This window comes from Podarcis muralis, chromosome 1 (genome assembly GCF_964188315.1).
Source record: "Podarcis muralis chromosome 1, rPodMur119.hap1.1, whole genome shotgun sequence".
Classification (NCBI taxonomy): Eukaryota; Metazoa; Chordata; class Lepidosauria; order Squamata; family Lacertidae; genus Podarcis; species Podarcis muralis.
Genome location: NC_135655.1, coordinates 45,190,455 through 45,212,902, shown reverse-complemented (window position 1 = coordinate 45,212,902; position 22,448 = coordinate 45,190,455). Strand labels below are relative to the sequence as shown.

The window sequence follows — 22,448 nt, the reverse complement described above, 5'->3', positions numbered from 1 at the left end:
CCAAATTAATATTATGAATTCTGTGTTGGTAATGATACAGTGGAAGCAGAGAAAAATGCAAAAAAAGAAAAATCCAGTGCCTATTCATACATCAAATTAAGGGGCGCGGGTGGCGCTGTGGGTAAAACCACAGTACCTAGGACTTGCCGATCGTATGGTCGGCGGTTCGAATCCCCGCGGCGGGGTGAGCTCCCGTCTTTCAGTCCCAGCTCCTGCCCACCTAGCAGTTCGAAAGCACTCCTAAGTGCAAGTAGATAAATAGGGACCGGTTACTGGCGGGAAGGTAAACGGCGTTTCCGTGTGCTGCGCTGGTGCAGGCTCGCCAGAGCAGCGATGTCACACTGGCCATGTGACCCGGAAGTGTCTCCGGACAGCGCCGGCTCCCGGCCTCTAGAGTGAGATGAGCGCACAACCCTAGAGTCTGTCAAGAGTGGCCCGTACGGGCAGGGGTACCTTTACCTTTACCTTTATTCATACATCAAATTAATACAGTGAGCATGGATTCAAAGTACTGCATACTGAGTGTTGTTGGTCTCAACGACACCCTCCTATTACACATCCCAGAGGTCAAAGTTCCCAGGTCAGAAGACCTGTCATTCAAACAGGCTGTACCTCTCCTCTTCCCCGATTATAGGCATGCCCATTTGGGAGTCAAATCCCACCCTGATACATGGAGCTTACTCTCAAATAAGCTTACCTAGGACTGCAGTTTTAAAAGCAGAACAACAAACACGAAAGTGCCTCTGCTCCAAAGCAACGCAAGGCTGCAATTTCGACTGCTCTTTATCCATGGAGCAACCATACCTAAGTGGGAAGGCTTGCCCTTTTTAAGTGGGCCCGCGGTTCCCTGCATTACCCTTTTAAGAGGCAGGCTAGGCACATGCTGGGAAGGTCTCCTCCGGAGGGCTAGTTGCCCTTCGCGCGATTTCTTGGCGATCCGGAGCGCAAAAGACGGGCTCGGGCCTGCGTGCATTACCGACAAGGTGATCGGCCGGTTTCTGCCTCGGGGGGAGAAACGGGAGGAGGAGGAACCCAGCCCCCCTGCAAAGGGCTTTGCCTTTTCTCCTCTCCAGCAAGAAGCATTTGCATTGCAGGGACTCGCAGTTACTAGCTTCTTAGGGGAATGGCCATAACTCAGCAGTAAAATGTTTGCTTTGCATGCAAAAGGTCCAAGGTTCACTGCCAGGCAGGCGGGAGCCCCGTCTGAAATCCCGGGATTCGCTGCTAGTCGAGGTACACAATACTCAGCTAGCATGGTGGAGCAGTGTTCCGACTCGGTGCAAGGCACCTTCTAAAGCTGCCTATGGGACAAACTTTAAATAAGTTTCCTTGCAAAACTGTTGAGTCCCTTGCCTCGCCCTCTGTGCAGCCTGTCGACAGCCCACGCCCACCTCCTGACGACCGAAGCAGCTTTCCTGTCTCTTTTTAGCGGCTGCATGGCAGGCAAGAGCTGCATGGCAGGCGGAAGTTCAGCAGGTGAAGTCCCCCCCCCCCCTTGCACGGTGGTGCGGTGACTGAACAGTTTCCTTGCCTAAACTTTCCTTTGTGCAGCTATTAAGTTAGCAGGAGCCAGCAAGAAATGAAATGAAAACCTAGATGTAAGCTGCCGCCTCTGGTGCGGTTGACACTTTGGAAAGTGTTACCAATTCTTGCGTAGGTGATGATTGGCGGGGACGAGGGGAGTCATATAGAAATCAAAGGGCAACATGTTGTTTTGTCTGCAAAATAGTAGAATCATAGAATTGGAAGCGACCATCCAGCCCTCTGCAATGCAGGAATCTGTTTCCCAATGTGGGGTTCAAACTCACAGTCCTGAGATTGAGTCACTTGCTCTACCAACTGATCCATCTCTTCTCTTCTTCTTGTTGTTGTTCTTGCACATATAAGTCAGGAAAGTAGATTATAAGTTTTGGTGGGACCTATCCTAATATTGGGACGCGGGTGGTGCTGTGGGTTAAACCACAGAGCCTAGGACTTGTTGATCAGAAGGTCGGTGGTTCGAATCCCCACGACGGGGTGAGCTCCCATTGCTTGGTCCCTGCTCCTTCCAACCTAGCAGTTCGAAACCACACAGTGCAAGTAGATAAATAGGTACCACCCCGGCGGGAAAGTAAATGGCGTTTCCGTACGCTGCTCTGGTTCGCCAAAAGCAGCTTAGTCATGCTGGCCACATGACCCGGAAGCTGTACGCCGGCTCCCTCGGCCAATAAAGCAAGATGAGCGCCGCAACCCCAGAGTCGGCCACGACTGGACCTAATGGTCAGGGGTCCCTTTACCTTTTATCCTAATATTATATAGGAACTTGGCTCAAAGATGAAAAGTGAATGCCCCTCCCTGGCCCTGCTTCATGTTTTCCTTGAGTTGTCCCCCTGGCCAGAATGTGGCCTTGATCTCTGCCTCCTGAGCGGATAGAGACGGCTGTGTGGGGTGTATAGAAACTAGCCTGCTGAACTAAGGACAAAAAGCTTTGTGCTATCCACATTTGCCTCTGGCCATGCTATCACTGGCATGTGGCCCCTGGAAGGGTCACCAGAGGGGAAGGTGGCCCTTGGGCGGAAAAATATATTCACCCAGTCAAGTAATATATGATGGTTATATGTCACCAGATAGCATTTTCCAGCTGTGTTATCTGCAAAGCCTGTAGAGCAAAGGGCATTCACCTACAGCTTCTCTTACTAATTACAGTAGTATTATTATTCATTCAATTTATACCCTGCCTTTCCTCTTGTAGGAGCTCACTGTAGCAAACAGATCTGCAGTTTAAAACTGAGAGAAAACAAAAGTGTTCTAAACCAGTTTAAACATTCTAAAGATGATTACTGTTAGAAACATCTAAAAGCAGTGCCAGTTGAAAATATTATTCCACCCAGTGACCTCAGGGTTGCCAGGAACAGTTTACTTTCTTTTTTTCTTTTAATGCCTGGCTCTGCAGCAATTCAGAATGTAGTTCCATTAACATGTCTGCAAGGTCAAGGACTAACCAGAATATCACAAAATTGTGGCAAGCTTTGAATCCTCCAGATCTCTTCATAAGGCAGGATGGAGGTGTGGGGGAGAGAACCTAAAACAAGAAATGTGAGATTAAGGCTGCTGTTGTAGCTTGTAGATTGAGATCCAAGATAGTCACTCCCTGAAGTTTAACTATCATGATGCATACCTAGGATTTGGGGATAAAAAAGTAATGGCTGATCCCCATCTCTGGCTTGTAAACCACATGCAAGGGTTCTCCCATAGCTTTTTTTTTTTAAATGGTGTGTGCATCTTGCTTCCCCTTTTTCCTTTGCACTTTTAAAAATTGTTATTATTGAATAAAACAAAGCATGACTAATTACAAACAACTGGACCCCCACCCCGTCACTTTTCATAATATATACATTCAGGCTTGTTGTTTTTTTGCTTTAAAAAACTGGGGTGCCAGTACTCGAGTGATGTGGGTGCCAGCACAAAATGGCTGCCCTGTGGAGCAAAACAAGAGTTTGTATACCTTTGTATACATTAGTCATAACAACAAGTAATAATCCAGCATGTTTTCTGAGTCGATGCACTACTAGGATTTGGAGGCACGGATAAATAAACTACCTTTCCCTTATGCAAGCGAAAGGAAGTGCCTGAAATTACAAGCTGAAGCTCTTTTCAAGGGCTGCCTCTTGTGCTCTGGGCACTCAGGGAAAGTTCAGAAAATCACATCGTTTTTCTCGGCATGCGCATCCCTTTTGCTTATGGAAGTTTTCCATAAGCTACAGTTTTCCATTTGGTCAGAAATGGGAAACAAGGATTAACAGCTTTGAAAACAACCCAGGATATTAAGTCACAATTTGAAGTTGGTTTAATATCATGGCTTGCTCCAGAATTCCTAACCATCGTTTCCCAGCTCAGACTTGGTTTGCTTGCTGGCTCTCGAAGGCAGGAACATGTGGGTAGTGTGTACAGTGGTAGCTCGGGTTAAGAACTTAATTCGTTCTGGAGGTCCGTTCTTAACCTGAAACTGTTCTTAACCTGAAGCACCACTTTAGCTAATGGGGCCTCCTGCTGCCGCCGCGCGATTTCTGTTCTCATCCTGAAGCAAAGTTCTTAACCCGAGGTACTATTTCTGGGTTAGCGGAGTCTGTAACCAGAAGCGTATGTATCCTGAAGCGTATGTAACCCGAGGTACCACTGTATCTCTACATTAAGCTAAGATCTGATCAAACACTGTCTCACTCTGTAGGACATGCATGAGGATGAGAGGATTTTCCCTCTGTGATCCTTGAATTCCATCCCTGTATTTTTGAATCCCACTCCCATGTTGCATTATAATTATTTTGTCCACCTCCTGCTCTGAAACAAGTGTGCATCTGTTTTAATGTGATGACTGAACGTTCAATGGAATAAAATGTCAGCTTTAAAAATGCATTCAAAAACATATGAAGACCTTCTATAAATAGTGTAATTATTTGCTAATGCGGTCCACAAAGTAAAATCTCAGTCTGCCTTTCACCATTCTTCTTTCAATATCAGCAGAGTTTGTCCTTTGCATTTGATTCTAAAGTGTACTTAAGTGTAATGTACATACTACCTGTTGCTCAGTCCAGCTTATCGTAATGTGCAACTGTTATTAGAATTGTGAAAACTGTTATTAGAAATGGGCAGGTGTTTCAACATAATGTAGGGCTGCCATATATCTTGATTTTCCAGGACGTGTTCTGGAATTTGCCCCTGGAAATGGTGTCCTGGATCATTTCTGAAATTGGGCCAATGTTCGGGGGTAAAATTGGGCCAAAAAATGTCCCAAATATGCCCCCAAAAGCTGAACAACTCTATCCTGATTTTCACTTCTGGAGATTTGGCAACCCTAGGTCTGGTTTTTACTTTTTGAAATATGGCAGCCCTAACATAATAGGTAGTGTGTATGCCATGGTGTTCTAATTTTAGCATTATGTATCTGTAAAAATAGAGCTTGCATAATCCAAAGGTGAGTGCCCAATCTTTACATAACAACATATTACTTTCAAAGGTTGTGTGGTCTAAATGCTTCATGACACTTTGTATCACTAATGTGATATTTGACTTCACAGTCACCTCTACTCCTCTTTCAGGCGGCTAAGGACTGCAAACGTTTGGAAGGATGTACATGCTGTGCAGCTATACAGACATTCCAATTTTCGTTTCTTAAAAACTGAAGATTTCAGCAGTGCCATTGTTTCCCCAAAATGACAGGTCTTCTAATAAATATAATAAAATAGCATGAATGTCACAGGAATTAGGGTGGGTGTGATCTTTCTTCTACCTGGAACAAGATTGCTAGTTAAACCAATCCAGATCCATAATTTAACAGCAAGAAGACTTTTACAGTACCTTCTTCAAATCTGCATAGTTCACAGGAAAGGGTTGTGCTGTTAATGGTGCAGTATCTCTGATGATGATAAAGCCATGCCATTAGTAAGAGTTTGTAGGTGCAGTTCCTGAATAGTATTGATGTTGTTATGGTTAGTTACGTTAATGGTTATTATTACTATTATTATTATTATTATTATTATTATTATGGATTTACTTGTAATTAAGTCTGTTTAGAATTGCAGCTTTTGTACTTGAAGATCTACCAACCAACATTGGCTCTTCTCTGGTGTTGATGCTGAAAAATGCATTGTCCTTGGCAGAAGCTTTGACTTAATGCCCATTGAAATCCAGCTGCATAAAAAAGCCAGGTTGCAAATGCTTTTCAACGGCTGAGCCTTGGGTTCCTGCCCGTTGCCAGAACAGTTTCTGAAGCATATTAAGACAAAGTGCTAGTGTTTATATTAATGTTATTTTTAAAATGGCTTTTGTTTGCATGGTTCTTGCATATTTTAGCAAGCTTAGCTCTTTCCCACTTTGTTCTTTACACCATGCTTTTGCAATCTGTTCTTCACCTTCTGTGCCTGCTAACATTGTTTCCCATCAACATACTTGCAAGTCCTAGAGGCCGAGAAGAAAGCATAGCACTTTGCTGGATTTTCGTACCTAAAACTCGGATAGACGCTTAGTTGTTTGCATTTTCTGTGTCTGTGGGAAGCCAATTAATGTCCAAAGTGATAAATCTAATCCCTCTCTTTGACTTCTTGCGTTGGCTTGGTTAGCCCACAACTCTAAGCCATGGTTTGTCTAGCCCAAGTGTGGTTTGTTTGATCATCCAAAACCTGCCCAACAGACTCACCATGGCTTATTTTCTGTCTACAAACTATGATATGAAGCTGAGCCTTGTTTTTGGATTATGAACCTTAGCTTGATTGGATGATGGTTTGGTGTTTTACTCAACAGCCTTGTTTAACTAAATGCTTGCCAAGTTACAAAAGCACAAGGCAAGGGCAGCAGCTGGGAAACAAAACAAGCCTTGGTGGAACAAGCCATAGCTTGTTTGCTTCTCTGTGAGACAACTCATAATTTGCTGAGCAGACCATGGTTAAAAGAAACACGGTCTAGTGTTATGTGTGAACACAACCAAAGTCCTCTCGTTTATTATACTAAAACAGAAGTCTTGTAACCTTATCTGTGTTGAATATCTTTTGCTTTGCAGTGAAACCTACTTCCACCTGTGCAGGATTTTGGCAAGAGGACTGATGATTATACAAAGAGTTGTGTTGAGCTCACGCCCTGGTATGTTTCTACTTGTCGGAGAACGATAATGAGTTTGGTGTGCTTGCATAATGTGGAAGCCAGGCAGGAAAAATGCAACTACCAGCCAGATTTCTGCAGAAAGCTTTTGACAGTCGTGCTAAAAAGCCTGTGGTGAAACCTTTTAACGGCTTATGTAAAATCTTCAGAGAGGCATTCACAGCAGGCATTCTTTTTATACCAGAAGTGTTTTTGAAAATTATCTTTGCTGTTGTTGTAAGAATGCAACAGTGTAAGCAATAGGCTTACTAAGAATAGTATCATCTTACAAAGCGTGGTGTGAACTTAAGCCCATATGTTGTAAGTAGCAAGAGCTGCACATGCATTAGTGATTCATACCAATAACAATAGGGAACAATTTAGTACCAGTAACTAGGTATGGGAAAGAAATCCAGTTCAGTCCACCTTTAAAGGCAAACCTGCTTAATTCATGCAGGTCTCCAAATTTTACAATTCACATGCACAAAAACACGTACAAAAGTGCACATACTAGGGTAAAGCATGCATAAAAATGCACATATCCATCAAAATAACATGCAAAATGCATGGTAGGAAAACTTGATTTGTAAAAATATGTATAATAAATAGGCTAAACCTGCATATAAAAATGTGTAAATTAGTATAAATTATCACTAAAATGCTAATGAATTTTCATGAGGACTTTCAAAACAAAAATCATAAGCTGATTTCAAAATGTTGAGAACTGAATATTGCAAAATGAGGCGGAAGAGAATGATTGTACACCACCTTGATCCTTGGAAGATAAAATGTGTTTATAAATCTAATAAATAAATAAAATGAAATAAAAATGAAAAATTAAAAGTTAAGATTTGAAAAATGATAGAGAATCTGAAATTGGCAAATTGGCCTATCCCTACAAAGAAGTAATTGATGAATGGCTAAGATGGCTGCATATATCCTTCTAGGCAGTTGTTAATTTCTCTTTCCTCTCAAGTTTATTAAGCAGCTGGACATCCTTACTCTTAAATTTTCATTATCTTTTCCCAACTTTTTCCATTTATGTTGCTGGCATGTTGGAAAGATACGTTTAAGTAGTCCCCAAGCTCCCAAAATCCTGTATCTAATTCAGATAAGTCTCAGAAGTTTTTTTCCGGAGCTTGTCTTTATATATATATATATATATATATGCTTTCGTAGATTTTCACGGGTACAGGAATGCAGGTTTTGGTGTCCTCGGGTGTCTTCCCGTGTAAAAGTTGGGGTGTCTAGGCGACGTTTCGACGAGGTCTCACTCGTCATCTTCAGGCTGGTGCTTTCGGCTTCTTGTTACTGGAACAGAGCAGGATTATATATATATATTTCTATAACGCTGTTCATTTAAAGAAAAAATAATTCAGAGGGCTTTACAACAATTGGCCATAAAACCATATATGATTAAAAACTGTGCACTAAAATCAGGAATTGACTGACTATTGAGGAAATAGGCATTCTTAATTGCCTGCACAAGTCTGATGGAATAGAAAAGTTGGCAGCAGGCGATTTGAAAGCTGAAACAAACGGTACCTGCTGAAACTCATGTAAGCATAGTTAGTATATCATTGAGCTAAATATGCTTTGTCAGGCCTGTAGTCAGCAGACAGCAATGGCAGGCGGGTGCTGGGGGCCCAGGAGGGCCGACTACAGCTGATGTTGGCTCAGACGGATCTTCATTGTTGTTTGTTGTTTTTTTTAAGTAGGCCTCAATGCTGAGAGGAAAACACAGGCGGCAACAGTTACCATGTTTCTTCTCCCAGTGCCTCAAGGCCCAGAGAAATTGGGGGGGGGGGGAAATGAAGATAGCGGTGATTGCAGCTATCTTGGCTGGTGCAGTGCTTCTGCTCAGTGGATTGTGGGTAATGCTAAGAGGAGTACTTGGCAGCTGTGGTGCACTTTTGGGGCACCTCCTGCTCCTCTAATCCAGGGGTCCCCAAACTAAGGCCCGCGGGTCGGATAAGGCCTGAAGGACTCGTTTATCCTGCCCACAGCGACCACCGCCACCCGCTCTTACCTGCGCTGCGTGGCTGGCCACTTCTGGGTCGGAGGAGCACCGGAAATAGTTTGTGCACATGCGCAAGCATTATTTGCGCATGCACGTTATTTGCTCATGCGCATGCGTTATTTCCGGTGCACATGCAGGTCAGAGGAGGCCCGTGCACATGCACACATGCTATTTCTGGTGCTCATCTGACCCGGAAGTGCGCTGGAAATAGCGTGTGCGCATGTGTATGGCCATGCGCTCCCCGCCCTCTGGCCTGCCACGTGATCGGCGCTGGAGGCACTGGCCCGAGGCGCGGTAAGTTTGCTGACCCCTGTGCTTCTCACTGCCCACCCAGTCAGCTCTCTGGTGCTGCCAGGAGAGGGGTACTTGGGGAGGACCTCAGAGCTCAAGGCCCCCTCAAATCTGTTCCTGGCATATGTATCACACTCAATTCAGAAGTTTTATAAATAATAGAGGACTGCCTGGAGGAAGCAAGCAGGGCAGGCAGGGATAGCGGCAAGATGGAGAAATATACTAAGAGGAAGGGAAGTCACAGAGTTGAAACATAAGGAGGCAGGGAGGAACTGATAGGGAGATGCCTGGGAGAGGAGTTCACAGGATGAGGCAATAAAGTTTACTGGAGTTCAGTTATTGGTTTGTTTTGAGTCATCTGAGCTCAGGTGTAGATTTAAAACCCTGATTTAGCTGCTCCAGCAGCCCTCCGCAGCTGTTCTGACAACTGCCTAAACCAATATGTGAGGGACGGGGAGCAAGCTTGTTGGGCTTGCCCCTCATTCCCATCCCGCCCCATGCATGGAAAGGTGCCTGCTTGCTGTCTGAAGTTAGAAATATAACCCTGCTTTCCCCTGGCGCTTGCCCAGTTGCTGGAACGCTTGAGGAGGGTGAGCATCTGGCCAAGAGAGAAATTTTGCCATTCAACTTGTAATCTAACCCATTCTAGGTGTCAATGGAGAGCCAGTTGCAGGAAACTTTCGTACAGAGGAAGCTACCCTACCGGATAAAATTGCTGAGGGTCAAGTCAAAGTTCGTACGCTTTATCTGTCTGTTGACCCTTATATGGTAAGTATGTGTGGCAGGTGGTTATGTGATAAGCATGCAATAAAATTTGGAGCTCACAGAAGCTCAGTTTGCCAGCTGTAGCATTTAATGTGATCAAAATTATTCATATCTCGGTCCAATATTGGCTTATGTACAGTTTCGATTTGGGGGTCTTTTGGTCTGCGTAGATAGCTATGAACTGAGTATACACGTACTTGTCTTTTTTCCCTTGGTGTGGCCCATATCATGTGGCCCATATGGTGTGGCCTGAGTGTTTAAAACAGTTAGGTGATCACAGTAGTCAGGACTGAAAGTAACATAACTTAGGGTTCCCATATCTGTAAAAGTGAAAATCTGGACACAAAAGCTTGGCAAAGTTGTTGAGATTTTTTTTTTGGGGGGGGGGGGTAAAATCTATAAAAAAAATTTTTTTTTTAGCTATTCTTAAGGAAATTCACTAAAATCTACACTTCTGACGTGGGTTGCCATACATTCGGACACCATATATCCAGACCCTAACATAACTGCTGTGTGTGTGTGTGTGTGTGTGAGAGAGAGAGAGAGAGAGAGAAGAATATCAGGATCTTGCTCTGCTTCTGTCATGAGAATGTGGACATCCCATAGTATTACATGTATGAGCCAACCATGCGATCGCCGAAGTGTTGTTCATAGCTAGATAGCTTTTCTTTGAAGCCTGCTTGAGTGCTTCCAGTTCTCTTAAGATTCCTTCACTGCTCTACATCACAAATATAGAATTACCAGTTTACCTCAGAACAGGGCCTAGAACAAGGTTGAGTGGGGAGGAATGGGTTCAGAGAAGTAGCTGTGTTTAGGCTATTGTGGGGCTGGGGAACATGCTCCCCTTCAGATGTTGTTGGACTCCAGCTCCTGTCAACCCAGGGTTGTTGCCCATGTTGGCTGGGGCTGATGGGAGCTGGAAGTCCAAGCAACATCTTAAGAACCACAGGTTCTATACCCCTGGCTTATTGCAACAAAAAGCAGGGGAGGTATTGTGGCATAAGGGCTTCTGAGCCTGCTGTTTTCAATGGGGGGGGGGGAAGCTCCTATTAGTGCCAGTGTAGCCTCTCTGTTCCTCGCCTTGAATCAGGATGTGGTGATTGCAAAGTTCCTGCCCCTCAATTGTCCTCACCCTGTGCTGCCTATTTATTTTCATTTTAAAATGGTCTATACAAGAACTAAAGATGTGACCAATGTCGTGTCTAGTTTGGCCCTTAGTAACCTTATTCCATAATATTCTGAGTAAGGGAACAGGGAATATTTCACAAGCTCACAGGTTCTAATTTGTTTACCGACAAAAGCTGGTAAAGGAAGTGCATTAATAAATGCTAAGGATTGTCTGCTCTAGAACTACCAACATTCCAGTCTAAGAGGATAGGAATCTGCCTTATATGGAACCAGGCCATTGTTCTGTCTGGCTCAGCACTGTGTGCACTGACTGGCAGGAGCTCTCCAAGGTTTTAGACTGTGGATGTCCCCAGTCCTACCTGGAGATTCTTGAGACTTTCTCCATGCCAAGTTGACAGATGCTGTACCATAGAACTATGGACCTTCCCTTATTCTGTTACAAGTTAGAGCCTGAGCACAAGATTGTTAGATAGACAGATATTGGAGATAGATACTCAGGGTACAATGGTGCCAATTATTTTCCTACTCAGTGAATAAAACGATTGGGTTTTTTCCCTCTTGGTTTTAGCTGTTCTTACTTTTTCCGGAAGTCGCTGTCAGGGAAGAAGGCAGCAAATAAATAAATAGATGATAATCAGTATTAAAAATTGAGATATGAAAGCTAGGAGCTAAATGACACTTTAAACCTAGGTTATGGGTGCAACAAGGGAATGTCTAGGCTCGCTTTTTTATAACCAGAATACAAAGCTGAAAGTGAATGAACTGCAGCTAAAATCTTATGTTCATTTTTCACATGGTCTGATCCTCATCTGAAGACTGCAAAAAACAAAGCCATGCTTCCCCTGCCTGCCCTCCTAATATTCTTAAGAGGGTCTCTTCTCCAGTCTTCAGAGAGTGGCTGGAAGTGGGGAGGCAGAAAAAGGTCCTCCTTTCCTTCCACTGTACAGTTTTAATCTGAAATTTTAGGCACAGTATTGCACCCAGAGCTCAAACTGCTCGTGCTAATGAAATTGCCTGTTGCAAAACGCGCCTAGAACAATGGGAGTTTTGAACGCTGATGAAAATAATAATAGCATAGCCCTTTAGTCAAGCGGAACTGAATAGGATTTCTTTCAGTGTTACCGTGCATTGCCATGCTGTTAATACAGGAAAAATTAAAAGACCCTGTTGTGAGGAGGAATGGATAAAGATAGAAGCAAAAAGCTCCAAAGATAAGACAGGGTTTTAGTTGTTGCTAATGTTAAGAGATGTTCAGAATAACTATACATGGTTGTATTTTAAAGGATTATCTCATGGCAAACATTTTGTCTTTCAGCGATGTCGTATGAATGAAAACTCTGGTTCTGAGTACCTCCAGTCCTGGAAGTTGTCTGAAGTCACTGATGGTGGGGGAATTGGTTCTGTGGAGGAAAGCAAAGATGCCCGTTTCGCTGCAGGAGACTTTGTAACTTCCTTCAACTGGCCCTGGCAGACGAAGGCCATTCTAGATGGGAAGCAGCTTGAGAAGGTAGAGTTCTTGCATAGAGGAAAGGCAGCTGATTGTTCCAGGGGGGTGGGGGGTGCTATAACACTGGGGCCTATGCCTTTTAAACAACTTGTCTCTGTTCAGATTGATCCACAGCTTGTAGACGGTCATCTTTCCCATTTTCTGGGTGCAGCTGGCTTGACTGGGCTGACATCTTTGCTAGGAATAAGGGAGAAAGGACATGTGTCTCCAGGTGCCAATCAAACTATGGTGGTCAGTGGGGCTGCTGGCGCCTGTGGTTCATTGGCTGGGCAGGTAAGCTGGTTTAAGACTAGTATTTGCATCTTAAGAGGAGATTTTTCGCATATTTTGAGGTAAACGGTATTAGCTGCAGATGTAGTTGTGTTCATGTTATCCCAGTGATGTGGGAGCCACCAGATGAGAAACCATGGGCCATGTAGTGGGGATGCTGAGGCTCCTTCCCATGCCAGTGTCCACCCTTGGGAAATGGAGTTGGTACTGATGTGCGGAAGAACTACAGCAGGGCTCCTCCTTGTGGTTCCAGACTTCTCACGTTACCCCAGTGGTGAAGGATGGAATAGTGCTGTAGTGACTCCAATGTCACAGGAATATCAACAACAACAACAAACAAGCGTAAGATTTGGACCGACCAACATATCCAAATCTCCTTCATCTCCTCAACACCCCTCTGAAAACCACTTACAATCACTCACCAGAAGCTGGCTGAGCTTTCACCTTGGTGGGGATAGCAGGTGAAATTGAGGGCCTTTGATTAAATCAGTTTTGCATAGAGGGGGCCAAGGCTGAGAAACAGTGGCCCAGGAGAGATGGCCAGGGATGTGTGTAAGGCCACAGACTCATGATATAGTTGGCATTTCATAGACCTGCTGGCTGTGTGAACCAGCACCTCCAAGTGGACACATGTGGTGGTGTGATTTTTGTGATTGTAGCAGCTTTTTTTCAAGCAAATCACTGTGGCTGTGAGTCTGCTGCACGAGATACAGGCCTGTCCACATTTCATAATTAGTTAGCTGTTAATCCACTCCCCCACTCCACATTTGAATTAGACTGAAGTAGTCTACAACAACTTTGGTCTTTTCTAATCATACCACACGGCCCTTTCTGTTGTGCTTTTCCCCTCTTCTGATTTGTTGATTCTATTATGCTGATTAAGTACCAAGAGGGTATGCCCATAGAGGGCATGCACACGTTGTTGTTGTTGTTTTAAAAAACCTTTCCTCGCCCAAAAAGCGCATAAAAGCACAAAGTCAGGCAATTGTCCATTTGCTTCTGCAGTTTTTCTGATTTTGTGGATACCTGAGGGATCAACAGGTGGAGGAAATCCTCTGTGCATAGGAAGTAGTTGCAAGCAGTGCCAGAAGAGATATGAAACCATTGAGGAAGTAGTGGACATGGTAAAAGGAGTAGCAGAAAGTGACAATTGATCCACTCATCCATCCCAAAGCACCAAAACAAATTATCTGCAATCCGAAGTGGAATGAATTGGAACCAATTTTGTGGATAATCTCTTATGCACTGACTTCAGACCCTCACTCTTGTGATTCAACTGTACCCTGGTTATTTTGTTACAGATTAATTTTTTTTAAAGAATCGTCATGATGCATGACAAATTGTTGCATAGTGCTAGAAGTTGATGAACTGTGGTGATTATGATGCTTCCATAGATAGGTTCCCTGGAGGGCTGTTCCAGAGTGGTTGGTATCTGTGGCACCGATGAAAAATGCTCCATTCTGGTGTCAGAAATGGGGTTTGATGCGGCTATCAACTATAAGAAAGAGGATGTGGCACAACGGCTGCACGAGCTCTGCCCGGCGGGAGTGGATGTGTACTTTGACAATGTTGGTGGAGACATCAGTGATACAGTGATCAGTCAAGTGAGTGTGCATGTTACCCATTTTGTGCCTTCCCATTAATTGCTCCGGATTTCATGCAGACTGGTAGAATTTTACTGTAAACCTGTCTGACCTATGAAAGACAAGATTATCACGATAACCTTGCTATGCTGCTAGGACCTTTGTGAGGCTTCTTATGAACCCTCTTTAGGCATTTAAAGAGGTTGAAAGTGCAGACAGGGGCAGGTAGTGCATATACTAGTCTCTGCCCATGATGTCTCTCCCCCCCACCACACACATGTGCTCATCTCAGACTTTTGCATGCTGGGTTTAAGGAGGTTTTTGCATCTGTTCAGCTGAATGCAGGTGGGAGCGAGCAGCTGAGTACACTTGCCCCAGGCGTTGGAGGGTTAAGTTGGTTGGGGGGCCCCACTGGGGATGGCTGCTTTTTTGTTTGTATTTATAACTTTATTCTAAGAAGACTCCTCCCCTGGGCCTCAGACAAGCTCTGCACAGGCCTGGCTGAATGTGCCTAGAAGTCTCCCAAGTGACTGGGCGCCCTGCTCCATCTGGATTCCCAATCACACAACAGCTTCTAAGGATCTTTGGTTGAGTGCAACTAGAAGTCCCTTTAGACCTTCACACTCAGCATGCAAAGGCCTGAGAGGAGCTCCCACCTGTGCGGACATTGAAGGTGGAACTTCTGTGTGCCTCCCTTTCTACAAACTTTTAAGCCTCGCCTGTTCAGGCAAATGTCCAAAGACAGCTACAGGGTCACAACTTATAAAGAGTTTTTAAAAGAACAGTTGCGCTGGGAGTTTAGTGGTTCTGGGGCAGGGGCAGGGAAGGAGATCTTTCCAGTAATTGCGCTGGCTTGTACTTTGGTCTCTGGAGATTACACAGTTCGCCTCACCCCACTGTGCAGTTTCCACTAGACATTTTTTAACAATGGACACTGCAATCCTATGCATGCTTACTTGTGGGATCCATTCAGGGCAGTGTGACTTAGGTGTAAGTAAAAGGATTGCACTGTAAAAGTGGCCTTTCTGAAGCTTTCGTTTTAAATTTATTTTTTGTTTAATTAATTGGAGGCTGTGTGTGTTCAGCTGTGCACACCTGAAACAATTCAGAATGAAACAGCCAAAGATCTAGAGCACATTCCATCTTTAAGAGTTAAACTAGCTCCCTGCTCCGGAGTCAATTCAGAATGCCAGTACTGACATCCACAGTGCAATCCTTTGTATGTCTCCTCAGAAGTGATCCCCATTAAGTTCAATGGGATTGACTCCCAGGTAGGTGCATATAGGATTGCAGACTTGAAGCTGCAGAAATATAGCTATCAGAAGGAACAATTCCTCTCATATGTACCTTTTTTAATGCTCAACCAGGCTCTAGACCCCAGGTGCCACTGCCATCCAAGGTAAGACATGGAGCAAAAAGAATGTTGCAAGGACTCTCTACCTTTGAGCCTGACTTGACCACCCTTGCTGTGGACTTCTAGACAGGTTGTTATCATTTGAGACAACCTTCTCACCTGCCAAATGTTGTCTGTGGGAGGTGAGAGAGATGATCTGGCCTGCCATTCTGATCCAGTTCCCTTCTCCTGGTGTTAAGTGTTCTTGTGGCACATTTCAGCTGGATGGGAGAAAGCTTTCTCCATTTCACTGCTATTGTTCATGTTGCTTGGCATGGTGACAAGTTAAATTTGTTCCCCTGTAATGCACCATTGACTGAGATGGAGGGTATGTTGACATATATTTACTCTTGTTTTTCATATAAAAGAGTACATTAAAAGACTATATTTCTGGTTGTTGTAGCAGCATGTAGGCCAGATGAACTGAATGTTCTTCAGCTCTGATTCATAGTGCATAGTAAACACACACTGTTTCTTTGGGCTGTTCTCTTAATTGGCATGGGTAAACCAGTTAACAACATTTAAACATTTTAACAGTTGCCATTTAGCAAAGCGTTTTCAGACTGCATACTGGGGTCTCTCAGAAGCCAATTGGGGATCCCCTATGAGAATATCGGTAGTGGCAAACACATTTCTCCACCAGACAGTTCTGGTTTGCTGGTGGTGGTGGGGAGTGTGGGTTGCCCCACCTTTGTTGTGCAAAGTTGCCCCTCCAGATAGCAACAATTTAGTAACACTTGGGAAACATTGCAGAACAACTATTTAAGTAGAATGGTGTGTGGACAGACCAGTATAAACTATCATCAATGCACTGCTATTGTGTCAACATGTTGTAACATACACCCACAAAAAGTCCCACCAGTCTGAAGGTCCCCCCAGTCTTTATTGAGCATTATTTCTTATTTTTTAATGGGGCAGTTATATGACAATGAGCATTCATCCTCGTTTGTATGCATAATGTTTACAGTCATGTCTTTAATTATTTGTTCATCTTTTACTTTTCAGTGCATTTCCCTGTCACTTTCCTAATTGCAAACAGTTGCTGTTTTAAAGTCGATTTGTTGTGCCACTGCAATTTAGGGTTCACCTACAGTGGTGCCTCGGGTTAAGAACTTAATTTCTTCTGGAGGTCCGTTCTTAACCTGAAACTGTTCTTAACCTGAAGCACCACTTTAGCTAATGGGCCTCCCGCTGCTGCCGCGCCGCCAGAGCACGATTTCTGTTCTCATCCTGAAGCAAAGTTCTTAACCCGAGGTACTATTTCTGGGTTAGCAGAGTCTGTAACCTGAAGCGTCTGTAACCTGAAGTGTATGTAACCCGAGGTACCACTGTATACTGTTGTTTAATGTAAATAGTAGGCCCCTGTACCTCCATTAATTCTCCTTCGCCCATATGATGTTCTCTTCTAAATCATGACCTTCCCATATATTCCGCTCCTTCAATGTGGATCTTCTCATACCCTCTCCTTTTCAGCATATATCTGGTATGAGAAAATCCAGATTGAGGAAGGAGAAAGTGTAGGAAGGTGATGATTTGGAGGAAAACATCGTATGGAAAAGGGAGAATTAATGGAGGTCCAGAAATCTTACTATCCACATTAAACACAGTATGGATTACCCAATTTTAATCAACTTTAATTGAGCAAATTTGGACTTCTGATATGTGTTTGAATTCCTCCCACGAAATAGTGACAGTCTGTAGGAGGCACCTTTAGAGCTCCATGATACTTCCACTTCCTTGTCCTTTTATCACAGTAGCTGAGACTTCACCCTTTTCTGTTTCCACCAACCGCTGCTCGCAGAATCTGGGGCAGATCTTATTCCTTGAAGGAAATCAAGCACTCGGCAATGCAGCCCTAGATCCCTTCTCGAGGAACAGAGCAATGGAAACAGAATGTACTTTATGTATGTTTACAGCTTAGTCTTTATGGCAAGGCAGTAAAGTACTCTCTCCCATTTTGTCTCCAACAGATGAATCCAAATAGCCATATCATTTTATGTGGCCAGATCTCCCAGTACAACAAGGATGTACCTTACCCCCCTCCTCTGCCTCCTGCAATAGAAGAAATAAGGAAAGTGCGAAATATCACAAGGTATTTCTCCTTTGTTGGCCTAGCCACCTCCTGGGCCGAACACATTATTATTAATTATCATTATTTTTTATTAAATTTCTAGACCTCCCTGTATCTGAGGATCACAAGGAAGTTTACAATATCAAAACACAAAAATACACAACCCAGTAACAAACAAGAGCAACATCCCCACAGTTTAAAAGGCCATGTTAATATTTTTTTGTCCTAAGGGCAGACTTACTAGATCTTTGCATTGCAGCACCTTTATGGAAAGTTGTCCCCTAAATGTTTATTTGAAAATAGAGATCAATCAGATATTTACTGAAACCAATATCCGTGTTGCTTACCATCAGTGAGGAAGCCACTTGACAGAAAACAAGCTGGGAAGAAAAGCGTCCATTCACTCTTGAAGCACATGGACAAATGTGCAGCTAATAAACTGCTCGTTGGATAAATGTATGTGAAGTAGGGGAATGTTTTCTTTTGCAATATTGCTTAATATTGTCAGGTGTTTGGTACGCTGAGGATGCACACTTACTTGGGAATAATCCCCACTGAACTCAGTGATACTTTCTTTGGAACAGGCTTGCCTAGGGTTTCCCTGTCACTTTCCTAACTGCAAACAATGGCTGTTTTAAAGTGGATTTGTTGTGCCACGGCAATTTAGGGTTCATCTATACTGTTGTTTCTGCAAAAGATGGATATGTTGGGCTGGAAAATCTAATTACTGCTTTAAATTGGTAACTGCTGTAGTAATCCCCTCTTGCACGCAGAATTAAATCTAAAACGAGCCTTCTGGGATGTTTTCAGCTAACATCACTACCTAATGTATGAAACACCCATTCTCCTGTTTCATAGGGAAAGATTTCTAGTTCTGAACTATGTGGAGAAATTTGCAGCTAGTACTATGCAGCTCTGCCAATGGATCAAAGAGGGAAAACTGAAGGTATGACACAAATCTGAAGGTAATTACGTATGGGTTGCAGCTCTGGCTTTTAATCATGAAAACCAGCTTTTCTCATTTGTCCTGGTCATTGTATAGTGCCTTGAATATCCTATTTCATCCAATGAGCATAGAAGCTTTTTTAGAAAAGCAAAAAATTAATAATCTAGACTGCTTTCAGCTTCCAAAATGAGAGCTCAAAAGGAACAATATGGAGTGGTTTGCAAAGCATTGGGGTTCAAAGCTTGGGAACCCTGCACATGGGGTTTCGAAAGGTTGGTGGGGCAATCCACCTGTCAATCATGTAACTGGCAAGCGGATTGGCTGGCTGGGGTTGGGGCTGGCTGAAGATCTGACCCCCCAGAGCAAAAAAGGTTCCTCATCTTTGACTCTAGTGAATTAGATGAGGTAAAACTAACTTCTTTTGATATATTTGTTTTATTCCCCAGTGAGCTGAAAACTGTTTGCTTTTAGGAAACAAAACCAGAGCAGAAAACAAACACTTTATACTTTCTTATTTTCTACTTTTACAGGCTAAAGAGACTGTAGTAAAAGGCTTAGAAAACATTGGAGGTAAGGTATTATTTGTTCTTCACAGTTACCTGTCCTTAAGTACAGGGCAGGGTTGAACTATAGTCTAGTGGGAGAGCAGGTAGACAGCCCCAGGCTTTCCAGCTCCAGTTGAAAAGATCTGGTAACAGGTGTTGTAAAGCAGGTTCTTCAACCTTTCCCCACCCCCAACCCTACGGAGGATGTTGGACTACATATCCCATCATTCCTGGCCATTAGGTAAACTGGCAAGTGAGGATTGGAGTTGGCTGTATGAGGGCCCCTGTCAGCAGTGCTGTTTTTCTAGAAATCAAAGTGCTAGAACTCACCCTGAACATCTCCCTCACTCTCTTAGAATGTGGCGGAACTGAGTTCCTGTGAGTGCTCCCTTAAAAAAAACAGCCCTGCGTGTAGGCATTATAAATATGGCTTCCTATGAACACTAAAGCTATGGGATGCTAACTTTATCCCTTACACAGTTTAGGAGTTTGATTTAAACTGAATTTACTTCAGTTTAGAAGCATTTGACTATAAATCTATACAGGAATAAAATCTAATAACTGTGTTAAATAGTTGGGCATTAAAAAAATCTCAGGTAGCCATTGTTCCTTTTTAACAATGCATTAATGCTTAACCTTACAAAAATTGTCAGAAGGAAAATCATTTTACAGGCACAAAACTGATCTTTGCATTATGATTGTTTTGGTAGCAAAGAAACCAAGTACATTTAAGTCCAGTAAGAAATGATTCTTAAAAAAAAAAAGGAACAATGCTCTTTTACTAATTATTTTCGTTTTATTGTAGCTGCTTTCCAGTCTATGATGAGCGGGGGCAACATCGGGAAACAACTAGTGCTTGTTTCTGAGTAAATAAGTCATCGTACTGTTTCCTGAGTGTCAACTATGAAGAAAAAGCATCTTTTATTTGCAAAAGTTTGGCATGATAATCTCCTTGGATAGGTTCTCCCGTTGCATAACCAGAAACAGATTTCTAGTTTCGTATTCTCATTTAATAGCTGACATTCTTATCTCACTGTTGTGACACTAACAGAAGGCAAGTCCAAGTTTTGATTCCAGGTCCCCTTATCTGATGTTCCATGTGTATTTCTGTACACATTGCCTTAAGACAGGAATTTTGTAAAAGTAAGAATATTATCTGTGCTGCCCTTGAATCTCAAGTGTCTGAATACTACTATTTAGCAATAATTGTGCCACACTGTTATAGTATACCTTGGTTGCTACTAGATGTGAGAGGACAAAGATAAATGCTTCTGATACTACAGCTGTTAAAGCTGTTTAAAAAAAGAAAAGTTCTAACTTGGCTTCTTGATTAATGTGATCAAGTGTCCTCCTAGGTACAGTAACCTGATTCCTTCAGTTCTTCATAATCCTGCCCACAACAGAGTATACTTATCATTTATTGTATGCAACAAAAGAAATCAAATTTTGTAAGAACAGGCCACACCACAAATTTATCACATTGTATGTATTTGGGTTAAAGATAGGGGAAAGTGTGTGGCTAGGAGCATAAGAGTTGTGTAGTGTTATAGCTAATGCAATGAATTTGGGTGGTGCCTGGTTTGAGTCTTGAAGCTGTCATGATCTTGCTAGGTAAGCTCAGCTTCACCTGTCCCCATCTACAATGTGAAGGATAATAATACTGACTTACCTTACAGGTTTGTTGTAAGACTTATGAGATTTTATATATGAAATGCTTTGAACACACAAGAGCTACATAAATGTTAATTACCAGCACTGCAATTAAGGTATGTGTTCATCTACTTGCTCAGTGATGAAACTCCTCAGGAGCTGATTAGTGGGATAGGAGAGCTGGGGGGGGGGGAATTCACATCTGGCAATCAATGCCCCCCTTTGGTTTCAGATAGTACATGGGTAGACGAGTCTAAGAAGTCTGGGACACAATTTTCATAACTCTCTCGCATCTATGGTGGCTCATTTACCAGAAGGAATGTATTTAGCATTAAGTCTTGGAAGTGTATACCTGATTCCGCCAGATGTGAAATCTGTTGACATTATTTTCAGCTCTCCTATCCCACTAGATCTCTTACAGCACTATTGGAGTACACTACTATGTAACCCTAAACTCATGCATCTGAATCAATTACACCATTTCTGAACTGGAATTGGTAGCTGGTGCATGATGACTCTGTGCCTGATCATACCGAAGGAAGCCCATGTTTCTCCTGTGAGATAGATCTCTCTTATATTCAAAAGAAAACTGGCAAACAGAAGCCATTACTTACAACTCCAAGAATGGGTTTAATATGCCTTAGGATGCGGGTAGCACTGTGGTGTAAACCACTGAGCCTAGGGCTTGCTGATCAGAAGATCGGCGGTTTGAATCCCCGCAACGGGGTGAACTCCCGTTGTTCAGTCCCAGCTCCTGCCAACCTAGCAGTTCGAAAGCATGTCAAAGTGCAAGTAGAAAAATAGGTACCGCTCTGGCAAGAAGCTAAACAGCGTTTCCATGTGCTGCTCTGGTTCGCCAGAAGCAGCTTAGTCATGCTGGCCACATGACCCAGAAGCTGTCTGCGGACAAACACCGGCTCCATCGGCCTATAGAGAGAGATGAGCATGCAACCCCAGAGTCGTCCACGACTGGACCCTAATGGTCAGGGGTACCTTTACCTTTACCTTTAGGTTTCTTCTATGGGTATTAATACTGTGCCAAAGTATATATAAATGTAACCGGAATACAGCTGTGCAATTTAGTATCTACTATGGGGCTCATCTTTCGGTGGGATAGGACTTACCTTTCTTGGTGTATTCCTGGATGAGCTTGTTAGGAATTTTGTATTATGGTTTTAAATTTTCTGCTTTTCAACGTTGTCTGTATTCTATTTTGCATAGTTCTGGGACTTTTTTTGGTAGAAATCAACTAACATAACAAATTGCAATAAAATAACTGTTGATATCATCTTCGAAAACAAGACAACTTTCAGAGGTTGCCCACTTGTAAGGGGCAGTAGGCAGAGTGGGAATTTTGAGAAAGTGCTGTAGGGGCATAGCACAAAATGGCTGCCACATGCAAAAATACAAGGAAAAAAAGTCAGTGTCCCCATATGGTGCAGGCATTCCTCCCCCACCAATGGGAAAGAGCTACTTACATCAGCTGCTACCACACCTGTGTTGTTGTTGTTGTTTAGTCGTTTAGTTGTGTCCGACTCTTCATGACTCCATGGACCAGAGCACGCCAGGCCCTCCTGTCTTCCACTGCCTCCCGCAGTTTGGTCAGACTCATGTTTGTAGCTTCAAGAACACTGTCCAACCATCTTGTCCTCTGTCGTCCCCTTCTCCTT

The 22,448-nt window shown here is 43.3% G+C and overlaps 1 protein-coding gene across 3 annotated transcripts; it reads left to right on the top strand.

Annotated features, from left to right (window-relative positions):
* The first annotated feature begins 872 nt into the window (after positions 1-872).
* Positions 873-22,054, top strand: PTGR2 (prostaglandin reductase 2). Of its 3 annotated transcripts, none has more exons than XM_077927333.1 (10): positions 873-983; positions 6,533-6,612; positions 9,570-9,688; positions 12,129-12,320; positions 12,423-12,593; positions 13,985-14,194; positions 17,537-17,658; positions 18,496-18,583; positions 19,114-19,153; positions 19,934-22,054. In XM_077927333.1, exons 2-10 carry the CDS (start codon positions 6,576-6,578, stop codon positions 19,996-19,998), a joined length of 1,044 nt encoding a protein of 347 aa, XP_077783459.1. In that variant the 5' UTR covers positions 873-983; positions 6,533-6,575; the 3' UTR covers positions 19,999-22,054. The 3 variants fall into 3 exon arrangements, with proteins under 3 accessions (XP_077783459.1, XP_077783461.1, XP_077783457.1); XM_077927335.1 differs by lacking the exon at positions 873-983 and adding an exon at positions 1,453-1,476; XM_077927331.1 differs by lacking the exons at positions 873-983; positions 6,533-6,612 and adding an exon at positions 8,746-8,923.
* The last annotated feature ends 394 nt before the right edge of the window (positions 22,055-22,448 follow it).